The sequence below is a fragment of the Echinops telfairi genome, unplaced genomic scaffold (genome assembly GCF_000313985.2).
Source record: "Echinops telfairi isolate 266 unplaced genomic scaffold, ASM31398v2 ScPeMD7_7468;HRSCAF=8506_0, whole genome shotgun sequence".
Taxonomy (NCBI): domain Eukaryota; kingdom Metazoa; phylum Chordata; class Mammalia; order Afrosoricida; family Tenrecidae; genus Echinops; species Echinops telfairi.
The window spans coordinates 45,630,122-45,651,868 of NW_022111369.1; the positions used below are offsets into that span (position 1 = coordinate 45,630,122).

General features: G+C 41.0%; 1 protein-coding gene across 2 annotated transcripts in view; it reads left to right on the forward strand.

Annotated features, from left to right (window-relative positions):
* BTC (betacellulin) overlaps window positions 1–21,747 on the forward strand; it is a 56,787-nt gene that overhangs the window by 21,404 nt on the left and 13,636 nt on the right. Inside the window, exons 2-3 of one of the 2 annotated variants that reach the window (XM_004703378.3) lie at window positions 2,847–2,945; window positions 19,641–19,758. In XM_004703378.3, the coding sequence (XP_004703435.2) occupies window positions 2,847–2,945; window positions 19,641–19,758 (217 nt within the window). The remainder of the gene's footprint in view (window positions 1–2,846; window positions 2,946–19,640; window positions 19,759–21,747) is intronic. The other variant, XM_045284280.1, reaches the window with a different exon arrangement.

Here is a 21,747-nt window from a genome sequence, read left to right on the forward strand (position 1 = left end):
GGTGGGGGGAGCATTCAGGAACTAGAGGAAAGTTGTATGTTTCATTGTTGCCGAGCAACTCTCTGTCAACCTCCCCATCTATTCACAAATCCTTTCTTGGCAAACTTGTTAACTTTTGAACTTGCTGGCTACATACTGTTCTGTGGTACTGCACTATGCTTTGAATTATTGGTCTTTGCTTGGAGGATTGCCTGCCTTAGCAGCTTTGGAGAAACTGGAAGCTAGAACATATTCACCTGTGTGTTTGTTCCTGGATGCTCATGAATTGCTCAATGATGTGAATTGGATTGGACAACATGCATAGTTTGGGAAACATTAGCTAGGTGTATACATTTTGATACAGCCAGACAATAAGTTATTATATTCCAGTCTTTTCTAATAATGACTTATTTAGATTGACCATTGTTTACATGCCAGGAACTAGTTTGCCTTGCCTGTGTATCTCGTTGGATTCTTCCAGTACTCCGAAGTACTTTTTGGGATGAGAAAAATGCAGACTGTCAGGTCCTGGACTCAGAGCCGGCTAACCCCAAAGCCATGTTGTTATTCCACTGTTTTCCCCCACAGGATGTTGATTTTGTAAAGGGTCAGGCTATCTTTGACTCCTAGTGATCCCAAGTGACAAAGTGGAAATGCCCCATAGAGCCGTGTGGGTTCTAATCTTCATGGAGTAAAACTGTCCCTTGTCGGGTCTCTAGGGCTCCTGATTGACACTTTTCTGTGAGACCACCAGGCTTTCTTTTGTCTTACACTGGGGTAGCCTCCAGCGATGTTACCTCATCTCACCTCACTTTATCCTGCCTCACCTTACCTCTTCTTTCCTTCTCCCTCCTTTTCGTTCCTTACCTAGTGTTTCTTCTAGAACTTTTCCTTTACTACCTTGGGCTTGTATTTTGTGTTAGATTAGTTTAAAGCAAACCTCAAAGGCCTTGAATTCATTAGTAACCATCCTAATATATATCTCTGAGAGATGTAAATTCTGTTTTAGAACCTAATCCATTAGGTTCTAAATCATTATTAGACTTTAAAATATTTACAATTGTTTAATATCTTGTAATGCCTAGTGAGTGTCAAATTTCCTGAGTATAACTTTTCTTATTATTACAGTGGGTTTCCTTGAATAAAGATTCAAACAAGGACCACACATTTCTTTCTATACCATTTAAACTGTAACACGATACTCTTCTCCCTAGTCTTCCCTAGCCGCTCTCAGAGACAGGGCTACTTCTCTGGAGAAACTAGGACTTAAAAATAATTCCAATGGATCTAATATCTAGTTCTCAGTTGCCAAGAAGGAAGCCTAATGGATAATACATAGGAAACCCTAGTCTGTGTGGAATGAAGAGGGGATATTGGCATGTGAGCTCATCATTCATTCACCTGCAAATTCATCTGTAAGAATATAGCTCTACTTCATAGTCTGCTTTCATGATCATGTGTCACCAAAAGCTATGGTCACATCTTCTCTCTTGGTGCATGCTGTGGTTGGTGGCTGCTCATATATTGGCCCCAATTCACAGTGACCCCATGTCCAACAGAACAAAACACCGCCAACCCAGCACCATCTACCTGAGCTTTGTGGACTACAACATGTGTCCCGTGGGGCTTTTACTGGTTTGTTTTTGTGAGTAGATCGAGGCCATTGTCCCTAAATGCGTCTTAGTTGGGAGGTTTGCTGAGACCTGTTCAACACCACGATGTTGTTGTTAGGTACCATTGGCTCAGTTCCTACGCGTAGAGACTGTGCACAGCAGAACGAGAGCGCACTGCCCGGTCCTGCACCATCATCACAATGGTTCCTATGCCTGAACCCATTGCTGCAGTCACTGTGTCAATCCATCTCATTAGGAGTCTTCCTCTTTTTGTTTTATTTCTCCCTTTACTTCCGCAAGCACGGCATCTTTCTCCAGGGACCAGTCTCTCCTGACAACAGGTCCAAAATAGGTGAGATGAAGTATTGGCATTTTGTCTCCCAGGAGCATCCTGGCTGTCCTTTTTGCAAGACAGGTGTTTGGTCTTTTTGCAGTCCATTGTACTTACAATATTCTTTGCTAGCACCATAATTCAAACGCATCGATTCTTCTTTGGTCTTCCTTATTCAATGTCCAACTTTCACAGGCATACAAAGCAAATGAAAATACCATGGTTTCAGTCAGGCCCATCTTAGTTCTCAAAGTCATATCCTGGCTTTCTCGCATTTTAAAGAAGTCTTAGGCAGTAGATTTACCCAGTGCAATGTGTCCATTGATCTCTTGACTGCTGCTTCCATGAGAATTGATTGTGGATCCAAGAAAGGTAAAATCCTTGACAACATCAACCTTTTCTCAATTCATCATGATGCTCCTATTGGTCCAGTTATGAGAATTCTGCTCTTCTTTGCATTGATTTGTAATCCATACTGAAGGTTGTGATCTTCATCAGCCGGGGATTCAAGTCTTCCTCACTTTCAGCAAGCACGGTCGTGTCATCTGCATTTCACAATTTGTTAACAAGCACTCCTCCAATCCTGATGCAACATTCTTCCAACTTCTTTAATTATTTGCTCAGTTCAACACCATGTGAACATACAAGTCTTCATTGGCAGAGAGGTAGTAGCTGCACCTGAGGTCCACTGGTTGGCAACTGAACCTTGAAGGCTAAATATTAACCACTGAACCAGTTATATGTAAATGATACTGGCTTGAGAAATTCGCGTGTAGCATTGAGCTGAAAAAATGATGAGAACATACTGACCTGTTAACCCCTCGCCTGCTGGGGGAGAATGATTTAAAAATGGATTAGGCCTTTGACATAATGTTCTCATTATGCAAAATTTCATGTGTGTTTGCTTTGTTTTGAACTTGAAGGTCTCATGATCCTCCACTGTGTTGTGGCAGATGGGAACTCAACCAGGAGTCCAGAAACTGAAGATCCGCTCTGTGGAGACCCTGGAAAAAATTGTGCAGGTGATGCTTAACAGGCAATTCATTTATATAATATAAGCTTCATATTCAATCTCAGAAATAAAACAGATTTTTCTGAGGCTAGTATTTTGGTAATAATAGTAATAATACAAAATGCAATCTTTTGAGTAATTATAATATACCAGACACTGTGTAAGTGCTTAAAAGCCCATTGTCATTGAGTCAATTCCAACATACAGTGATCATCTAGGGCAGAGTAGAAGTTCCTCAAAGAAGTTTAGTTCCCAAAGCTATAAATCATTACATTACACTGGCTCTTCACATAAGTCCTGTGAACTAGGTTCATATTTTTACTTTGTATCAAGGGGAGAAATGTAGAAATGAGAAAAAGTGACATAAAAGTGATAATAATCAATGACCGCAGCTGGCAAATGGTAAATCTGGGATTCAAACTCAGGTCTTTCTGATTTTAGGGCTTCTGCGCTTCACCATCACACTGTTTTAGGTATAACAGATTCTAGCATGTGATCTCTTGGATGGGGTTTATGAGAAGTTGGCACAGTCTGTTCAGATTGAAATTATTCTTCCCTCTTCTGAAACAGGAGTCTTGGTGGCTTGGTGGAGTACCTGTTGGACTGTAGACTGCAAGGTCAGCAGTTTGAAACCATGAGCTGTTCTGTGGGAGAAAGATGAGACTTTCTAAAAGAGTTACAGTATTAGAAACCTACAGAGGCAGATCTGCCCTGACCTATAGGGTCACTGTGGGTCCGGGTTTACTTAGATAGCACTAAAATGCAAAACACTTACATAGCAGTAAGTGTTGGAGTGATTTTGACAAGAAAAGAGGAAAAGGCAACAGTTTTACATCTATTAATTTGGGGATACTTGAGTTAGTGTTTTCCAAGTTATTAAACCTAAAGAAGGGATTGACTTTATTAAAGGGTGAATGTAAATAGATCTGTAGGCCCATGCAGTCACAATTAATCAACTCTGCCATTATAGTACAAAACGGTTACGAAACCAGGCAATAGATCCAATATGGCCTCTGAACTATAATTTATTGGCCCCTGGTCTAAGGTCTCATTTGACCTATACAGATTATATAGTCTGTCTACTCCTGTGCAGAGTACCCAAAGGGGCTGTTCTATTCTATAAGGTTACTATGAGTTGGAATCGACTCAGTGACAGTAGTGTGTGTGTGTGTGTGTGTGTGTGTGTGTGTGTGTGTGTGTGTTGCTTTTTAGTCTTCTTCTAAGGTTATTTATGGTTTAAAAGACCACAAAACAAAACACAGGCCAACTTAAAGTAGGGTGGAGTGGAGAAGAACATCCTGTGTTCTCTGGAAAATTCTCAGAGCTGCACTCTGGAAATATGGTGATTCCATGCTAAGTGCTCTTTTCTAATATCCTAAAGATATTGGAACTGAGCCAGGAACATGTTGGGAAAAATGACCCGGATGTGAGTCATCAGCTCTAGTCCAATCATCTTTCTTCCTTCCCTCTTGTGGGTGGTCTGGAAGTGCTCTTAGGCTGTAAAACAAAATGGTGTCATGGGGCACGTGGTGTGGGCCCAGGCACCTATGTAGGAAGGAGAACAAGGCCAACTTTAAGTGTTAATGTGTTTTTCTCCAGTCTGATTTTAAATATCTTAAATCAGTGGTTCCCAACCTTCCTAATGCTGCAACCCTTTAATACAGTTCCTCATGTTGTGGTTACCCCCAACCATAAAATTATTTTCGTTGCTACTTTATAACTGTAATTTTGCTACTGTTATGAATCAGCAGACTCCTGTGAAAGGGTTATTCGACCTCCAAAGCGGTTGCAACCCACAGGATGAGAACCACTGTCTTAAATGAAAGCAGTTTTCATACTTGCCTTGGAAGATTATACCATCATCCAGAGGTTTATATTGTTCAAAAATCTTTTCCTTTATCCTAAGTGTATATTCTAGTTTTTGCATACTACAAATGAACAGATTTTAAGATATTTCTTTCCAATGCCCTTTGACAAAAAATAAATCTAAGGAAATCTCCAAAGAAAACAGTTATCAGGGCTCAACCCCCAATATTTTTATCTCTCAGCACTGTTCTGCTTCTTGCACCTATGCCTGCTCCTTCGAGAGCTGAGCACACCGGAGGGAGACCTTCCTCTCTTTGTGCTTCCCTGGGTAGCTCGCAATCTTGTGTGGCCTCTCACTCTGTCCCACCGTGCCACTTGCATGGTGAGCCATTGCATAATGCCAATGTCCTAGAGAGTGTGCAGATGTTAGAATATAATGTATAGCTTTCATTTCTTTTAACTAGAAAAAGCTACAACATGTAACATACAGATTTAGTGTTTAATGACAATGCTTGCTTTGCGTAGTTAACATATTTTTAGGCCCTTATGTTCATCTTCAGTTGAATTCCGGATGATCAACAATGAAGCAATGGTTTTTGTGTTCATTCAGTAGAACCTGTAATTTGTCAAAGAATGGAGAGGTATACCTTCTTTTATGGACAGAGCTCCCAAATCTCATTGTCATGTGCTTTGTGCTTTCTGTAGAAAGCCAAATATATTCTTCTGCAGTTCTTTTTGACCCATCATTATTACTTCTATTTCAATTTTGCCTAATAATGCATTTCTACATTTCAAAATCTTATGGATATTTTAGTAAAATAGTCTGTTACAATTGTTATTACATTAAAAATAAGTACAATAATTATTTGGTGGAGGACCAAAGTTAGTTTAAATGCTAAAATAATAATTTGATATCATAACAAATATTTGAGTTTTTTCTATGTATTATATAGATGTTAATTTATTTTGGTAAATAATTTATATTTTCTCTCAAATCATTTTTTCTCTTTTTGAAAAATTTTCTAGAGGTTGAAAGAAAACAGGCTAAATCATAACTATAATTTGGACAATGATAAATGAGAAGAATCAAATGAGAAGCCAAAAAAAAGCAAAAATGTTTAAATGCTTCTCTGGTTTACTCTTCATTCATAGCGACCTATTTTTTTTAAGGCAATTTCAAAGATGTCAAAGTCCATTGATTTTGAAAATGCTAATGAAGAAAATTTTAAATCACAACTCTCTTGGATTTTCAAACTTTTCTGGTAGTAGGAGTAGTGTTATTCATATTACTATGATTAATTTTCACACTGTTGTTGGCACGGACCATCAAGTCAATTCTGACCCATAGTGACCCAATGCTCAACAGAAGGAAATCATTCCCTGGCCCTGCGCCATCCTCACATTTGTTCTTATGCCTGAGCCCATTGTTGCAGCCATGATGTCAATCTATCTCCTTCAGCGCCTTCCTCTTTTTTTCTTGCCCCACCACTTTACGAAGCCTGATGTCCTTCTCCAAGGACTGGTCTTGTCTGGCATCATGTCCAAAACACATGAGACAAAATTTTACCCTCCCTGCCTCTGAGGAGCCCTCTAGCCATACTCCCAAGACAGTTTTATTTTCCCTTTATCCGTCTATGGTATTTTCATCATTCGTCTCCAACGCCACAATCCAAATGCATCGATTCTTCTTTGGTCCTCCTTATTCAGTCTCCAACTTTGGTCTTCCTTATTCAGTATCATTATTCAATATCCAAGTGAAAACACCATGGCTTGGGTCAGGTGCACCTTAGCTCTCAAAGTAACATCTCTGCTTTTCAACACTGTAAAAGGACTTGTGCAGCAGATTTACCCAATACCATGCACCTTTTGATCTCTTGAATGCTGTTTCTGTGAGTATTGATTATGGATCCAAGAAAGACACAATCCTTGACAACTTCAACCTTTTGTCCAGGACTTGCCTGTCAGTTTGTCAATTTGGTGGCTTATGTGTTGTGATTCTGGAAGCGATGTCACTGCTATTTCAAATGCCAGCAGGTGCACCCAAAGGAAATAGGTTTGAGCAGCGCTTCCAGACTAAGAACAGACTATGGAGAAAGACTCAGTTGTACACTTTTGTGGAAGTAGCTCCTGAAAACCTATGCCTGGCTTCTCTTCACACGAGCAGGCTGAAACAATAGCATCGACTAAAACACCAAGTGAAAGCAATGGATGGACTCTGTTAACTGTATTTAAACTTGACTTCTAGACGAGCCAGCTCATATCTGATGGCTTCACTTTACTTCATCGACCTCTTTGAAAAGTTTCCTTTGTCCTCCCCTCTTTTCCTTCATGGGCTTCTTTTCATTCTCTTTCTTCTTTTGTCCTTCATTTGATGTTTGACTTTAGTACATGTTTATTCCTCTAGAGCACAGTCTCCTAAACAATAGTGGCATTTTTCATCAGAGTAGTAACACCTATCATTTATCACACTCCTACTACGTGCCAAGTACTATTGTGTTTTACATATACGAATTCAGTGAATCCGAGGAGTGCTCTCATTATCCTCCTTTTCATATGGAGGAACTGAGGCAAAAGAAATGAAATAAGCTGTGCATGTTCACATAGTAGGCAGAGTAATCTGACATGAATTCCAACAGACATACTTCACTATGTGTGCTGCTAATCACGGTGCTAAACTGCATAGTAATGGGTGGGAAATCAAAATGCCAAAATTTTAAGGAAGTCATTAGAAAAAATACTTCTTAGTAAGATACAAAGATGGAAAATAGGTTTGGAAAAGAAGAATTCACGTAGAGCGGAGCACTTTGACAACATTGACTACTATACAACTTTTAAAAAATTCACATAAGAAAAAAATCACATAAGCTCTTGAATATTAGTTTTGAATATGTAGAAAGAAGATGTGAACTGAGTGATCTTTAGATGTCTTTCCTGTTTCTAGATGCTTGTTTGACATTTGCATACTCTTTCATTTCTATCTCAATGGAGGTGTTCATTCATTCTAGCGATGCTTATGATGACCTACTATGCCTCAACTCCTGTTCCAGGTGCCAACAATGCAACATTGAACAAAAGAGTCATGTAGAGCCTTGCAGAACTTAAGAATTTCAACTTTTACTCAGAGGGAGTTTTAATAACCTCACTCTGATTTCTATGTGCCAGCTAATGTTAATGGAGGATAGGTAGGATCTGAGAGATCTGTTGGCAGTGTCTACTTTTAGGCTTGAGATAATGTTGAATTTAGACTAAAGTACTAGTGACAGATCACCTGTCTGTCAGTTTATCAAACTGTGTTGACTTGGGTGTTGCTGATAGTTCAACTACCAGTAGGGTTACCCTCTCTGGTCAGGCTTCAGTGAATCTTCCAACATCTACTTCAGGAAATCCAACTAGTGAAAACCCTATTGATCACAATAGAATATTATCTGATATAAAACTGGAAGAGGAGCCCCTTACAGTAGGAGGCACTCAAAATAGAGAACAATCATGACAATGAACTGAGAATAGCAAACAATCATGAACATGGCATGTTCGCGGGTAATGTTTATTGTGTTGTACAGGGGTTTGTCATGAGTCCACACCAACTCAACTCCAACTCAACACAAGCTAATACTAGTGGAGTGATGCTGCCTGTATTTGGATATGGCTAGTTAAGATTTGCTGATGAATTGGGTGTCCAGTAAGATGCCAGGGCGGGGGACGGGGGATGGGGGGCACCTAGATGACTTTGAAATTTTTAGCCTGAATAACAGAAAGTAAGTGGAAATATCATTTGCAGATATGGGAAAATAATAAATGTGAGAAGAAAAAAACCCAGGTGTTTGTATTTTGGAAGTGTTCAATCTAAATGCTAGTGATACAACCAAGTGGAGATTTCAGTTGGACAGTCGGCATTGAGGAAGAGATTTGGGATAGAAGCATGCACTTGTGAATTGTTTCTATAAAGGATTTGCTTACAGTCAGGAGACTTGGCAAGATATGGGGCTTTGGGGCTTTGGAGGTGGAATGGGGGTAGGGGTAGGGAAAAGATATGTAGAGACGAGACAGGTAAGTATTGAATCTGGGTGTACTGCAACATGTGGTAGAGGGCGATGATGAGAAACCAGCAGAAGGGGAGAAACGTAGAAGGCATCAAGCATATTGAGGATCATCATGCACCCTTGAAAAACAAAAGGAAATAGACGCTCTCTTTCTCTCCTGTATGTTTTTGCTTGTCTCCAGTCATGAATATTGAAACACACACACACACACACATACATGCACTCACATGTCAACACCAGATCACTGGACTCTCTCAATGTTTTTCTTTTTCTACATGCAAGTAGTCTAGAATAGGACTGCTCTAGCTGGAGGCCCACCTCTGAAAGCCTAGACAATTCAGAAGTATGTGAAACACGTGCTGATCTGGCCTCATTAGAGCGCTTGCATAAGTCTATGCCAGGAACACGGCAAAGGTTAGCAAGTACATGCGTGGCACTTATTTCGTTTTTCTCTGTAAAATAAATCCCCTTTTCATTTTCTAGAAGAAATCGCCTTGAGTAGAAGGCAAATGGGAATCCTCAATTACAATAAATTTCCAAATTTTGCACATATTCAAGGGCACCGTGAATTTACATTCCCCTGGCTTAGGGAGACCGTTGGAAAGATAAGAAGGAAAATTAAATTTATATTAAATATATGAAACTTTCTTTCTCACCTTTTGACTTAGGAAGATTGTAAAATGAGGAGAGCCCTATTGGGAAGATGTCTGGTTGCCACGGAGAAGAATATTAAAGCCTCAGCTTCTCCTTCACAGATTAGGACGGACTTTCCCCCAAACTCGGTTCTAACTACCTGCTGTCTTCTCTATGCACCACCTGTCGCATTTTTAGGTTAGACACCTGTGCGAAATTATCTGTTTATATTCGTTGCCCCTGATCTCTCTCCTTGTTAACAATTATGGGCATTCTACTAAAAAAATTAACATTCTATTTTAAATCTCTTACATAGATATGTAAGACTTTAAGGGGTTAAGGGCACCACACAATTATGTGCCTGCATTGTACAATGATGATTGTAATGTTGCCTTAAAGTTGATTTCAGAATAGAGTTGATGACAATAATATATTCTGTAAAATCATGAGCATGGTTGGAATCAGTAACGGGAATATTTAAAAAAAGACACAAACATCCTAATATATCTGTTCTATAAAGTTTTAACCACAAAGGTATCACAAAGCCCTTGTTTTGTCATTGGAACAAGGAGAGGATCATCATGTACAACAAGACCCAGGAACCACACTTGTACTTAAAAGATACATAGATAAACAAAAGTCACTGTCATGAAGTCGGCTCTGGTTTTCAGTGACCTCTGGGTGGTGACAACAGCTAAAGCACTTACCTGTTAATTGGAATCTTGGAGGTTAAAGTTCACCCCAAGGCACCTCAGAAGAAAGGCCTGGCAAACTACTTCTGACAAATCAGTCACCGAGAACCTGTGGAGCATAATTTTATCTTCCTTTGATGGAAAGCAGCCATCACATCCCACCACTTGTCTGTCAGTTTGTCATACTGTGGTGGCTTGTGTGTTGTGATGCTGGAAGCTATTTCCCATGCCAGCAGGGCCACCCAAATTGGACAGGTTTCAATCAGACTAAGAACAGACAACGATGAAAGACCCAACTCCCCACTTTGGAGGAAGGAGCTGCTGAAAACCTTCTGCATAGCTTTGAAGCACTACCAGATACGGAAAGCGCGAGCAAAGGAAGCAGCACACTGTGGTGGTGGTGGTGCCAGAGGATGGGCTCCTCAGCTCCAAGGACATTGAAAATGTGACTGAAGAGATGATTTCCTGGAGGGAGTCGACCATAGTGACTTGAGACGAGTAAAGCCTGTGAGAGGGGAGCCTTCCGGATCTTCTTTTGCTGATGGGTAAAGAGAAACATGCAAAAATCTTCTAATGATTGGAACTTGGAATGTATGACATCTGAATTTAGGAAAATTGGAAGTGGTCCAAAAAAAGAAATGGAACGCATAATGATCGATATCCTAGGCATTAGTGAACTGAAATGGACTGGGATTGGCCATTTTGAATCAGAAAATCATATGATTTACTATTCCAGGGATAAAGCAATCAAGAGGAATGGTATGGCATTTGTTGTTAAACAGGATCTTTCTAAATCCACCACAAAGTACAATGTTGTCTGTGATTGGATAACTATCCACGTTCAAGGAAATCCAATCAATACAACTATTTTTCAATTTTACACCCCAACCACAAAAACTAGTGATGAAGAAATTGAAGAATTCGATCAAAGATTTTGTTCTGAAATTGATCAAACATACAATCAAGATGCACTGATAATTACCGGTGGTTGGAATGCAAAAGTTGGAAACAAAGAGGGTGGAACAGTAGTTGGAAAAGAAGGACGTGGCGATAGAAATGAGATCGAATGACAGAATTTTTTGCCCAACCAATGACTTGCTCATAGCAAATGCTTTTTTTTCAACAGCACATGTGGACTTCCCAAGATGGAACACACAGAAATCAAACTGACTACATCTGTGGGAAGACACAATGGAGAAGCTCAACATAGCAGCTAAAACCAGACCAGAGACAGACTGTGGGACAGACCATCAGTTGCTCATATGTAAGTTCAGCATAAAGCTAAAGATACTGAAAACAAATCCACAAGTGTCTAAGTACTACCTTGAGTCTATCTCATCTGAATTTTGAGAACATCTCAAGAACCGATTTGACACATTGAACATTAATGACAGAAGACCTGATGAACTGTGGTAGGACATCAAGGCTGTCATTCATGAAGAAAGCAAAAAGCCATTAAAAAGACAGGAAAAAAAGTAAAGATAGAAGCAGATGTCAGAAGAGACTCTGAAATGTTCTCTTAATTTTAGAGTAGTTAAAGAAAAGAGAAGAAGGTATGAGGTCAAGGAGCTGAATAGAAAATTTCAAAGGGTAGCTTGAGAAGACAAAGCCAAATATTATAACAAAATGTGCAAGGACCTAGAATTAGAAAAAGGAAAAGGGAAGAACACACTCAGCATATCTGAAACTGAAAGAACCCAAGACAAAATTCAAGTCTTGAATTGTAATTTTAAAAGATTCCATAGTCAATTTATTGAATGAGGCAGGAAGCATCAAGAGAAGATCAAGAGATCAAAAGAGGTATTGCATTAATTAAATCTACTGCACAAGACCTCTTTAGAGCATCGAAGGGCAAGGCTGCTACTTTGAGGACTAAGGTATGCCTGACCCAAGCCATGGTACTCTCCATTGCATCCTGTGCATTTGAAAGGTGGACATTGAATACGGAAGACCTTCGAAGAATCGACACATTTGAATTGTGGTGAAGAATATTGAAAGTACTGTGGACTGCTAAATGGACAAACTAATCAGTCTTGGAAGAAGTATGGCCAGAGTGCTCCTCAGAGGCAAGTCTTCATCTTACAGACTTCATACATATTGTCAGGACAGACCAGTCCCTGGAGAAGGAAATCATGTTTGCTCAGATGGAGGAGTGGTGGAAACAAGGAAGACCTTTGATGAGATACATTGATGCAGTGGCTGCATCGATGGGCTCAGACAAGGAAAGATTGTGACAATGGCCTGGGACCATCCAGTGTTGGTTCTGTCATGCATAGGGCCGCTATGGGTTGGAGCTGACTCGATGGCACCTAACAATAACAACATCCATCACATTGAGCACAGTCCCATATTGAAATGAAGTCACCTGGGCTTTGCTTATATAGCCCAGGTAAATTAACTACTTTTATCTTCAAAAATATATATTGATTCCAAGCCCATGCAACCCCTGGTATTTCAGAGCAGCAGTGTGTGCCGTGAGATTGTTAACGGCTGATTTATTTATTTTTCGAATTAGATTGCCAAGTCTTTCTTCTGGAGCACTGTTCAGGGGATTTAAACTTCCAACTGTTGACTAAGAATGTTAACAACCTTCACCCCTGAGAGAAACCTGCTTCTCATTTAACTACTCATCTGACCTAACGAAGTTATTCTTCCTGCCCACCTCTTGTGTAAGTTTTAAATTCAGGTGGTGACAGTTATGTAACTTTCAAAGTACCTTGGTGGCATGGTGGGCTCTGTGTTGAGCAGCTTAAAACCCACTAGCCACTCTTTGGGGGAAAGACGAAGCTATCTGCATCCGTAAATATTTACTGTCTTGGAAACCCTATGGGGGCAAGTCTACTGTGCCCTACAGTGTCTCTATGAGTGAAAATTGATCTCTTGCTAGTTGGTTCAATACTTTTGTTTGTTCACATAAGATTCCATAAACCTAGTGGGCATTCCCTTAACTGGCTTTTAGAGTCCTTTCAATAGAGTGTCCCATGAAGAAATAGAGTTTTATTATCTTTAAACATAAAACAAATAAAAAACCTATTGAAATTCAGTCAATTCTCAGTGTCCCTAAATAGGTTTTCTACAGCTTTGTAAATCTTCACGGAAGCAAACAGCATCATCTTTTCCCCACGGAGTAACTAGTGGGTTTGAATTGCGCACTTTGTGCTTAGCGGCCTAACGCTTACCCAACAGCACCACAAAGGCTTCTTACTACCGATCTCCAACTCACGCCTCTCAGTCAATTCAACTCAGTGACCCTATGAAAAGGGCGGAACTGCCCCTGTTGGGTTTTGAGACTATTATTCTTTAAAGGAGTAGAAAGCCTTTTCTTTCTCCCTCAGAGCTGCTGGTGGTTTCAAACTGTTAACCTTTAGGCTAGCAGCCCAACATGTAACCACTATTGCCATCAATTAATCTGTTTGTGCTACGTGGCCCATGTAACATTTTGTCATGCAATTCTATGGAACAAACTCACTCTTTGAGGAATTCTTTGGTTTAGGGCAAGTGGGTTGGAAATAATAATAATCTTATCACAAAAAACAACCAGGCCCATGTTGTGTGCATCTCTCTTCAGACGTGAATGAGATGGATTTGAATATTTAAGAACCACAAAAGTCTCTCTTGATGCTGGATGTGATGGAACGTAATTAACTTTTGCTTCTCTTTTGTGATGAGATTATTACTTTTTTCTTTTCCTTGATAAGCATCTCTGGAATGGGAGGGTAGAATACCCTGCCCTTATGCCACCAGATCTCAAGATAGGCTTTGTGGCTCTTCAAACATCAAATAATGTGACCTTGATGAACACAAGATGAAAAAGCAGTGTAATTCTGGTTGTAGTTGGCAAGGGGAGAAAGTGGATAAGCTCCCATCCCCTGGAGAGAGGAAGAGAAGTCCCCATCTGTGTGGCTATGCCGGTTGGTATAATTTATCTTTCTTCCAGATCTCAAAATCCCACAGAGAACTCTCCAGACATTTTCTTCTTGGTAGCATGGAAAGATTTTCCAATCCAAATAATGCTGGAAATATTTAAGAGCATGCTTCTTTGGCCAAGGAAGGAGCTCTGTGAGGGATCAAAACAGCCTGGCAACCACTTTCTTGGCAGGGATTTGTGCAACTTGGGTGAACTGAGCTGGATCAAACCACTGCACTGGGCAGTGGCTGGACTCATACTCTATACGGTGCTTATTAAAAGGCTGGCTATATTTAAAGGGGCACAGAAATGAGACCAACCAGTCTAGTTCAGGATAGAAGGCCACATGGCTTCTATGTGAAGGCAGGGATACTTTATATAGCATGGAAGGTCTTTCTGGTATACAACGGGCCTCTGACTAAATCTTTCTGCTGAATCTCCTTGGCTCTCATGACCCTGGGGCAGGCCCACATGTCTGCTTGCTTTAGATATGTCCCTCACTTCTCCTTGCCCTCAACCTTTTCCATCTCCAATGACTTTAACGTGTTTGGTGTGTGTGCACCATTTACTATATGTCCTGTTACAGTCTGTCGTCAATGACTAATCTGAAAGTGAGTGGTTGAAACCCACCCAGCAGTACTGCAAAAGAAAGATCTGGCAATCTGCTTCCATAAAAATGACAGCCAAGAAAACCCCTTGGAGCAGTTCCACTCCAGAACACATGGAGTACCATGATTTGGAATCAATGGGACATAAACAGGAATTTTAAAAATGTAATTATTTAAATTAATCTGTAAGCATCTTCATCAGCTCTCTTCTGCATTTGCAAGTACGTATTTCAAATGTAAATACTGCAGGGTTTGCAGCCTTTACCTTCCACACTCTGCCTGTGCTCCCCTTCTTGATCCTTCTCTGCCAATGAAATCTGCCTCCCATCCTCTGCACTGGGCCTGCATTTCCTGACTCTGTGCCTTCGTTCCTGACATCCTTCATAAATCAGTTGCTTGCTCACCTTTGCCTAAAATGGAAAAGAGAGTCTTTTTGATGAGCTAGTGTGTTAGTCTGGGTACATTAGAGAAATAAATCTACAGAGACACATATGTATAAGAGACAGTTTTATATAAAGGGTAAGTGCACATCAAGGAAACATCCCAGCCCAGAGCTGCCCAAGTCTACAACAAGCCCACAAGTCCAACATTAACCTGTATGTGTGATACCAATCCACAAAGTCCTCCTCCATGTCACAAAACACACACTATGATGGTGACTGCAGGAGGAAAGCAGAGTCAGTGAATGTGTAAGGGGTCTCCACACGCCGGCTCCAGCACCCAGGGCTACATCAGGGTAGTTCCATGTGGCTTCTCCTCAGAGATGTCTTGCAGGAAGTGAGCCTTGCCAGCTGAAGCAGGGAACTGACTAAGACAGCTGCACCCTGGTCCAACCATCACAAACTAAGAGACTCAAGAACTCAAAAGTTGAGGCTTACCGAGCCTTTTATCTCTCCACCCTTCAATTACCCTCACATGTGTTTATTGGCAAGGTTGGCACGATAAACTACCTAACTCAGCTAGGTACTAATTATGCCTATAAGGAGACCCAGAGGCTTGATTTTCTCTTAAGATTGCCAACATTCTCAAGATTTTACAGCCAACTAACTTGTTCATACTTTTATTGCCCTAAGCAGTGTGCTAGGGAGATTATATATATAATATATATATACATACATATCACATATATGTTTTTAAAAATTTAAATATATATATAGCACTCACATACATATATGTTTTAAAATTATGAAAAACCCCATTATATTTTAAAACACTTATTGACATATAATTCACACATCATACATTCCAATGAAAAACTAACCAAACTCACTGACATTGAGGTGATGCTGATGCATACTGATTCTTTAGGACAGGGTAGAACTACAAAGCAGTTTCTCTGGTAACAATGCCATTTCCATCCCTGGCCTATAAACAAAGGGGATTCACTGGAGGCTTAATCCACATGGGGAATACTGAAAATGGATTGTGGGACTTTCATTGTCATTCATAGCCTTCTGCATAGCAGCTGTTCAGAATTTAAGTTCTAATACCATTCCCTCCTCCAGATTTGGATTTTATTACTTACAATCCTTGAATCACACTGGCTGGCATGCTTCTTCAATGCAGGCTTAGCTGTTGCTTCTTTTAAATGGCAGCTTGTTTTAAGACACACTTTTAACATTCCAGATGCTATTCTTTCTGGTAGGTGGACACCTTCTGGTTTAGTCCCCACAATTTGCTATAGCACCCATGTCTTCAAAAATCTCTGCATGAGCACAAGTATGGAGTAGGGCCATGTTAACAGAATCAATTGTTTTTAGATTAGAACTAGAATTAAGTACAAGCTCAAAATCTATTCCTATACCTATGGTTAATACATGTCCTGGGTTCATTTTAGAGACATCATTATTATTTTATTGAAGAACACTGTGAACCATCCCTATGGGACATATCGTAGTTCTATTGATATTAATTCAGACAACTGTATAGATTTAAAACACTTGAGAAATGGAAAGCAAGCATGTATAGGATAAAACTTTTGATAATGCTCAAAGACAGAAACATGGCACAGAACCATGCCTGCTGGAGTAAAACTGCTACAAGAAGTCAAAGAGTATGAAATAGTATGAAAATAACACAATTATGGTAGTCTTGAGTTGCCATTTATTGAGCACCCTCAAAGTAAATGTTTTTAACCCAAATCCAGTGGCTTCCACATTCATATCCTTGGGATCTCAATGCTCTACCTCATCTTTCACCAGGGCATTTTAGCCGTAAGTCCAAGATCATAGTTCGGTTCCTTCAATGTGCTACAGGTATGTTTAAGGTAGAACCTAGTTAGATTCTTCTGGCATGGCCTCTGAAGGATATTGTACACCTCAAAAAGCCTATAGTACATGGCCTGGGTCACTAAGGGCTGAATAAAAACTAGGTCAAAGGTGTCGAGTTAGGAACATAATACTGGGCATATTGTCCCATTGGGGGATGGTATACTTGATGTTGACTATTCTTCCCAAGGGCAGGCTGCGCCATCAACAGAAGTGTAGTGGCCACCTCTGAGATAAACACACTCTTAAAAGCTAAACATGTATCTCTTTTTTAGGTGGTTTTCATCTTTGGCTTGTTGTTATTGTCAAGTTGGCTCCAATTCATGGTGACTCTTTTGTCCAACAGAATGCACCACTGCTTGATTCTGCACCATCCCCACCATTGGTCTTATGTTGGAGCCCATTGTTATAGCCACAGTGTCAATCCATCATGTCGAGAGTCTTCCTCTTTTCCACTGCCCCTCCACTTTTCGCCAGGGACCAGTCTCTCTGAACGTGTCCAAAGTACATGAGACAAAATCTCACCATCATTGCCTCTAAGGAGCATTCTGGCTGTACATCTTCCCAGCAGAATTTGTCTATATTTGGATTTATTGAGGAAGACATAGTAATTCAGAGAACTTGAACAGTTTGTCAAGATTCACAGAGTGAATAAAAGGCAGAGCTCACAATTTAATGCTAATTTCCTTCTTAGGAGTCCAATGTTTTCCCTCTTTCCAGCACACCACACCTCGTTATATGGCTACGATCGTTGTCTGTACTGGTAAAGGGTGATTGTTCCTGTTAATTTTGTTCCTATTGCTGTGGCACTAAAGCAGAGAGTCATAAAGGCGGTACTTAATTTCTTTGCTATTTCCAATGCTTGCTGTAGAGATATAGAGATACAAAGCATTAAGTATGTGCTAATTGTTCAATGTATTTGACAAAGGATCTGGGGGTTTGCATGGCGTGCAGTTCCTTGTGGGAGTCATGCCAATCCTGTGTGGGAGTCCCATTAACAGGCAGCCATGGGAGCCAGTGTCAGCCCACACTGTCAGTAGGTCTGGCAAAGGAGTCACCAACTGAAACTGGTCTGCTGGCTACTGAGCAACATTCTGCCACACTCAGCGACTTGGTGCAGTGACTGGGCACCACAGGAATTTGCTTTACAAACATCATTCAAAGCCTTCTGAGAGTCCTCCTTGTGGTGGCCCCGAGATGTCACACATGATTTCATAATACTGTTTAGAAAGTTCTGTAGTCGTTGCTATTAACAACTGATTTTTGAATGCAATGGAATGTTGAGTACTAAGTCAAACTGAATGGGAAATGCCCATCTGATGTGACCACAGTTTGGTCTCTCTGGTTCCCAAGGTGTTTGAGGCCCACACACTGCTATTAGATCATGATCGTGGAAAGCCAAGCCCTGGGCAGGGCCTGACTACTTAGTGCTTTCTCTGGGTATGGGCACACACTAGCTGTGAATCAACCGATGAAATAGCTAGTTCATATTTCTGCTTCTCTCGCTCCTCCTTGTTTATTGAGCCTGTTTCTATGTGAATGATGGAGAGTTGGTAGGCCTCATCGTCTCCAGGTGAGAAGTTAAGAAAGCAGGTCTCTAAGAAGGAAAGACAAGTGAGTGCAAGACTGACATTCAGGACATGATGCTTCTAGTTCCTCCTTGTCTTTTGGGCCCAGGCAAAGCATCCCTTGAGCGCGACAGGTCCCCATTCATACCGCTGTGACGACCTGGCACTCTGCGTGAGACTGGATGACAGATAGCCGCTGACCAGCCAGCATACCAAAGATGTCAGAGTACAGCGTCTAAGAGCATGGCATCTGGGCCAAGATGACTGAGTCTGAGGTCCTGTTCTGCCACTTAGTGTTGTGTAACTTGGAGGATTGATTAACCTCTGTTTATAAGACAGAACGAAAGGGACACAGGTGTTCTGAGCATTGTTGCTGTTAAAGGCCCCTGGCTCGCGGCAGTCCTGTGTATTCTGCCCCCAGGAAGTTTCTCCTTCAGATGGAAGCAGGTTGCCTGGCAGGGTCACTGGGTGAGTTTGAACCATCAACTTTTGAGTTCTTATCCAATTGCAAACCCATATCTGACACACAAATCAGCGCGATGGAAGTGTTACAGTTAGAAAATAATAGAAAGGAAAACATGAAAACAGGACAAAATCCTCCCATCTGCTCAATATCATTAGCTGAATGCTGTGACAATCTTCCTGGTGAGAAACGTTTCCTTTCTTATCATCAAAGGAAACAAGAAAAGCAAACTCCCTGCCATCAAGTGGATTCTGAGACTCTGTAGGACAGAGTAGAACAACCTGTGTGCATTTCTAAGATTTTGGGAGAGTAGAAAGCCTCATCTTTCTCCTGAGGCGTGGCTGGTGGTTTTGAACTGCTGATCTTGCAGTTAGCAACCCAACACATAACCCACTACACCACCAAGGCTCTTTCTTTTACCATGCCTGTGGTTTATTCTTTAAACCAGGCCAACATTTCAGCAAGGTTGGCTTCAACAATACAAGTATATATATTTTAATTAATTAATTAAACTATGAAATATTCCCACTGGTAACTTTCATTTCTGATTCTTTACAGCTATTTTAGGGTCACAAAAGTCCTTTATTCCTGATAAAGAGGCAAGGAGAAATGAGAGATTGGAATACATCCTGCAAAATTCTGGCAGCAAAGGTCAGGATAGTCTCCTATTTACAAATGTGTACTTAAAATGAGTTGATTGAGCCTTTTCTCATTTTTCTAGTCACCATCACGCAGCCAAGACGAAGAGGTCACTTCTCTCGGTGCCCCAAGCAATACAAGCATTACTGCATCAAAGGGAGATGCAGGTTCGTGGTGGCCGAGCAGGTGCCCTCCTGTGTGTAAGTAGAGCTCCCTGAGCGAGCGAGCGGACAAAGGGGCACAGAATGAGCCCAGTCAGAGGCCTGACAAGGCTGGAAAGTCTGAGCTAACCATGCCATCTGTTGGGACACGTTCAGCCGGCTCTGCCCTCAGCTACTTGTTTAGGGGTCTACGTGCCAACCACTAACGGAGAAAATGATGCATACTTTCCTCCTGAAACACGAGTGTGTGAGTCCAGAGCCACTTCCAGGCTGCCTGACACAAGCAGCGCTGTGTCTGTCCAGCCTTGAGGATGCTTGTCAGTGCGAATGACCCCAGGTGGGGCAAATGGAAATGAGCTCTCTGGCATGCCTGAGGTGGTTCGTAGTCAATGTAAATATGAGAAACATCTGTCAAATCCAAAGTTGCTCTGGCAGCCTGTGAGTTAAGTGCAAGAAATACAGCCAATTTATAAATAGAGATTAGCAGAGTTCCCGTTAGTACAGCAGGGAACTGGAAGAACAGTTCTCTTTCCAACTCTCAGTAGATTAAGAGTCCAAGTTTAATCTTACTCAAGTGGGAACGATTCTTTCTTTTTCTGTGGTCATTTTTAATATAGATTTTCTTCTAAAGCGATGTCCCTGGAAAGTGCCGTGTGACACCTTTCCTCTTAGGGTGCTCTCTCAAGCACATTTTTGACCTGAAATCCACAGAAAGTTGACATTCTCTGCCTGGTCCCCCATTAGAGAGCTTCTCTCATAAGCGTTTCAGAAAAGGGCTTCCGAAGCCCAACAGTATCGACCATGGTGACGCATGGATTTCTTCCACATTCACTGGTCGAAAAGTTTAATTTTTAAAAATAAATAACATCCAGGATAATAACTAGAGATAGATAAGAACTGCTAATCCAGGACATAGGGAAAGCATGTATGCGTGTGTGGCAATTTGGGAAAGTGAGAGTGTTTTTTTTTAAATCTCAATTCATTTAGCTGCTCACTGACTGAGTTTGAAAAATATCCAAGCCCTTTTAACCCAGGCCACTTTCCTTAACTGGCTACAGGTTCACGTATGTTCTTAGATTAAAATCACTGCCTTCTAGCGCAAACACCATGGGGTCAATCGATCATGCACACCTTGTTCGTTCCACGGCCTCTGTAGCACATCTCTTTCTGCCCGTCGTGGTCATCTTTCTCCATACTCCCAATGACCCTCTAAAATCTCGTATTCCTTCTCAAGGATTATTCAGGATCTTTTTATAGCCCATGGAGTCCTAGTGGTGGATTGGATTACAAGTTAGACTGTCAATCAATCGCAAGGTCACCGCTTTAAACCACCAAGTGGTCTACAGGACAAAGATGAGGTTTTCTGCCCCATAAAGACGTGTAGCCTTGGAAACCCACGGGGCAGTTCTACTCCATTCTATACGGCAATGAGTTTGTTCTGCCCATCGCCTGGAAAGCTGATTTTTTTTACTGATGTTTTACCATCCATGTTTACTGATGTTTAAACATCGGCTCCTCCTGGACGTTTTCATTGAATGCCCCTTTCCTAGATACACATTTAAGCACGAATTAAGTGTCTCTGCTCTGTGGTCTTATACACAGAGCTCTTTCCCCACTGAACCATAACTAATAATTTCTTTGAATATGATTGTGAGTTCCTAGAAGCAGGTACCATAGCTTCTTTATTTTTTATGTATCACTAATCAACACTAAACCAAACCAACCCCTCGCCTTTGAGTGTATTCCAACCCTGTGATCCTAGAGGACAAAGTAGGACCATTTCCTAGGCTCTCAGAGAACAGAGCAGGTAGCCTCCTGGGTCTCCTACAAAGTCTGATGAGCAGCCCAGTGCACAAACCCACGGTGTAACTTAAGCTCCCCTAGTGCCAAGCACAGTGCTTAGGCTTTGCTAAATGCTCAATAAAGGACCTAGAAATAAATGCACTAAGTGAATGATCTCCTCTATCATGGCCTATCAAAGGTTTTGCTAAATACCAAGACCTGAACAGGGATACTTTTTTTTAAGAG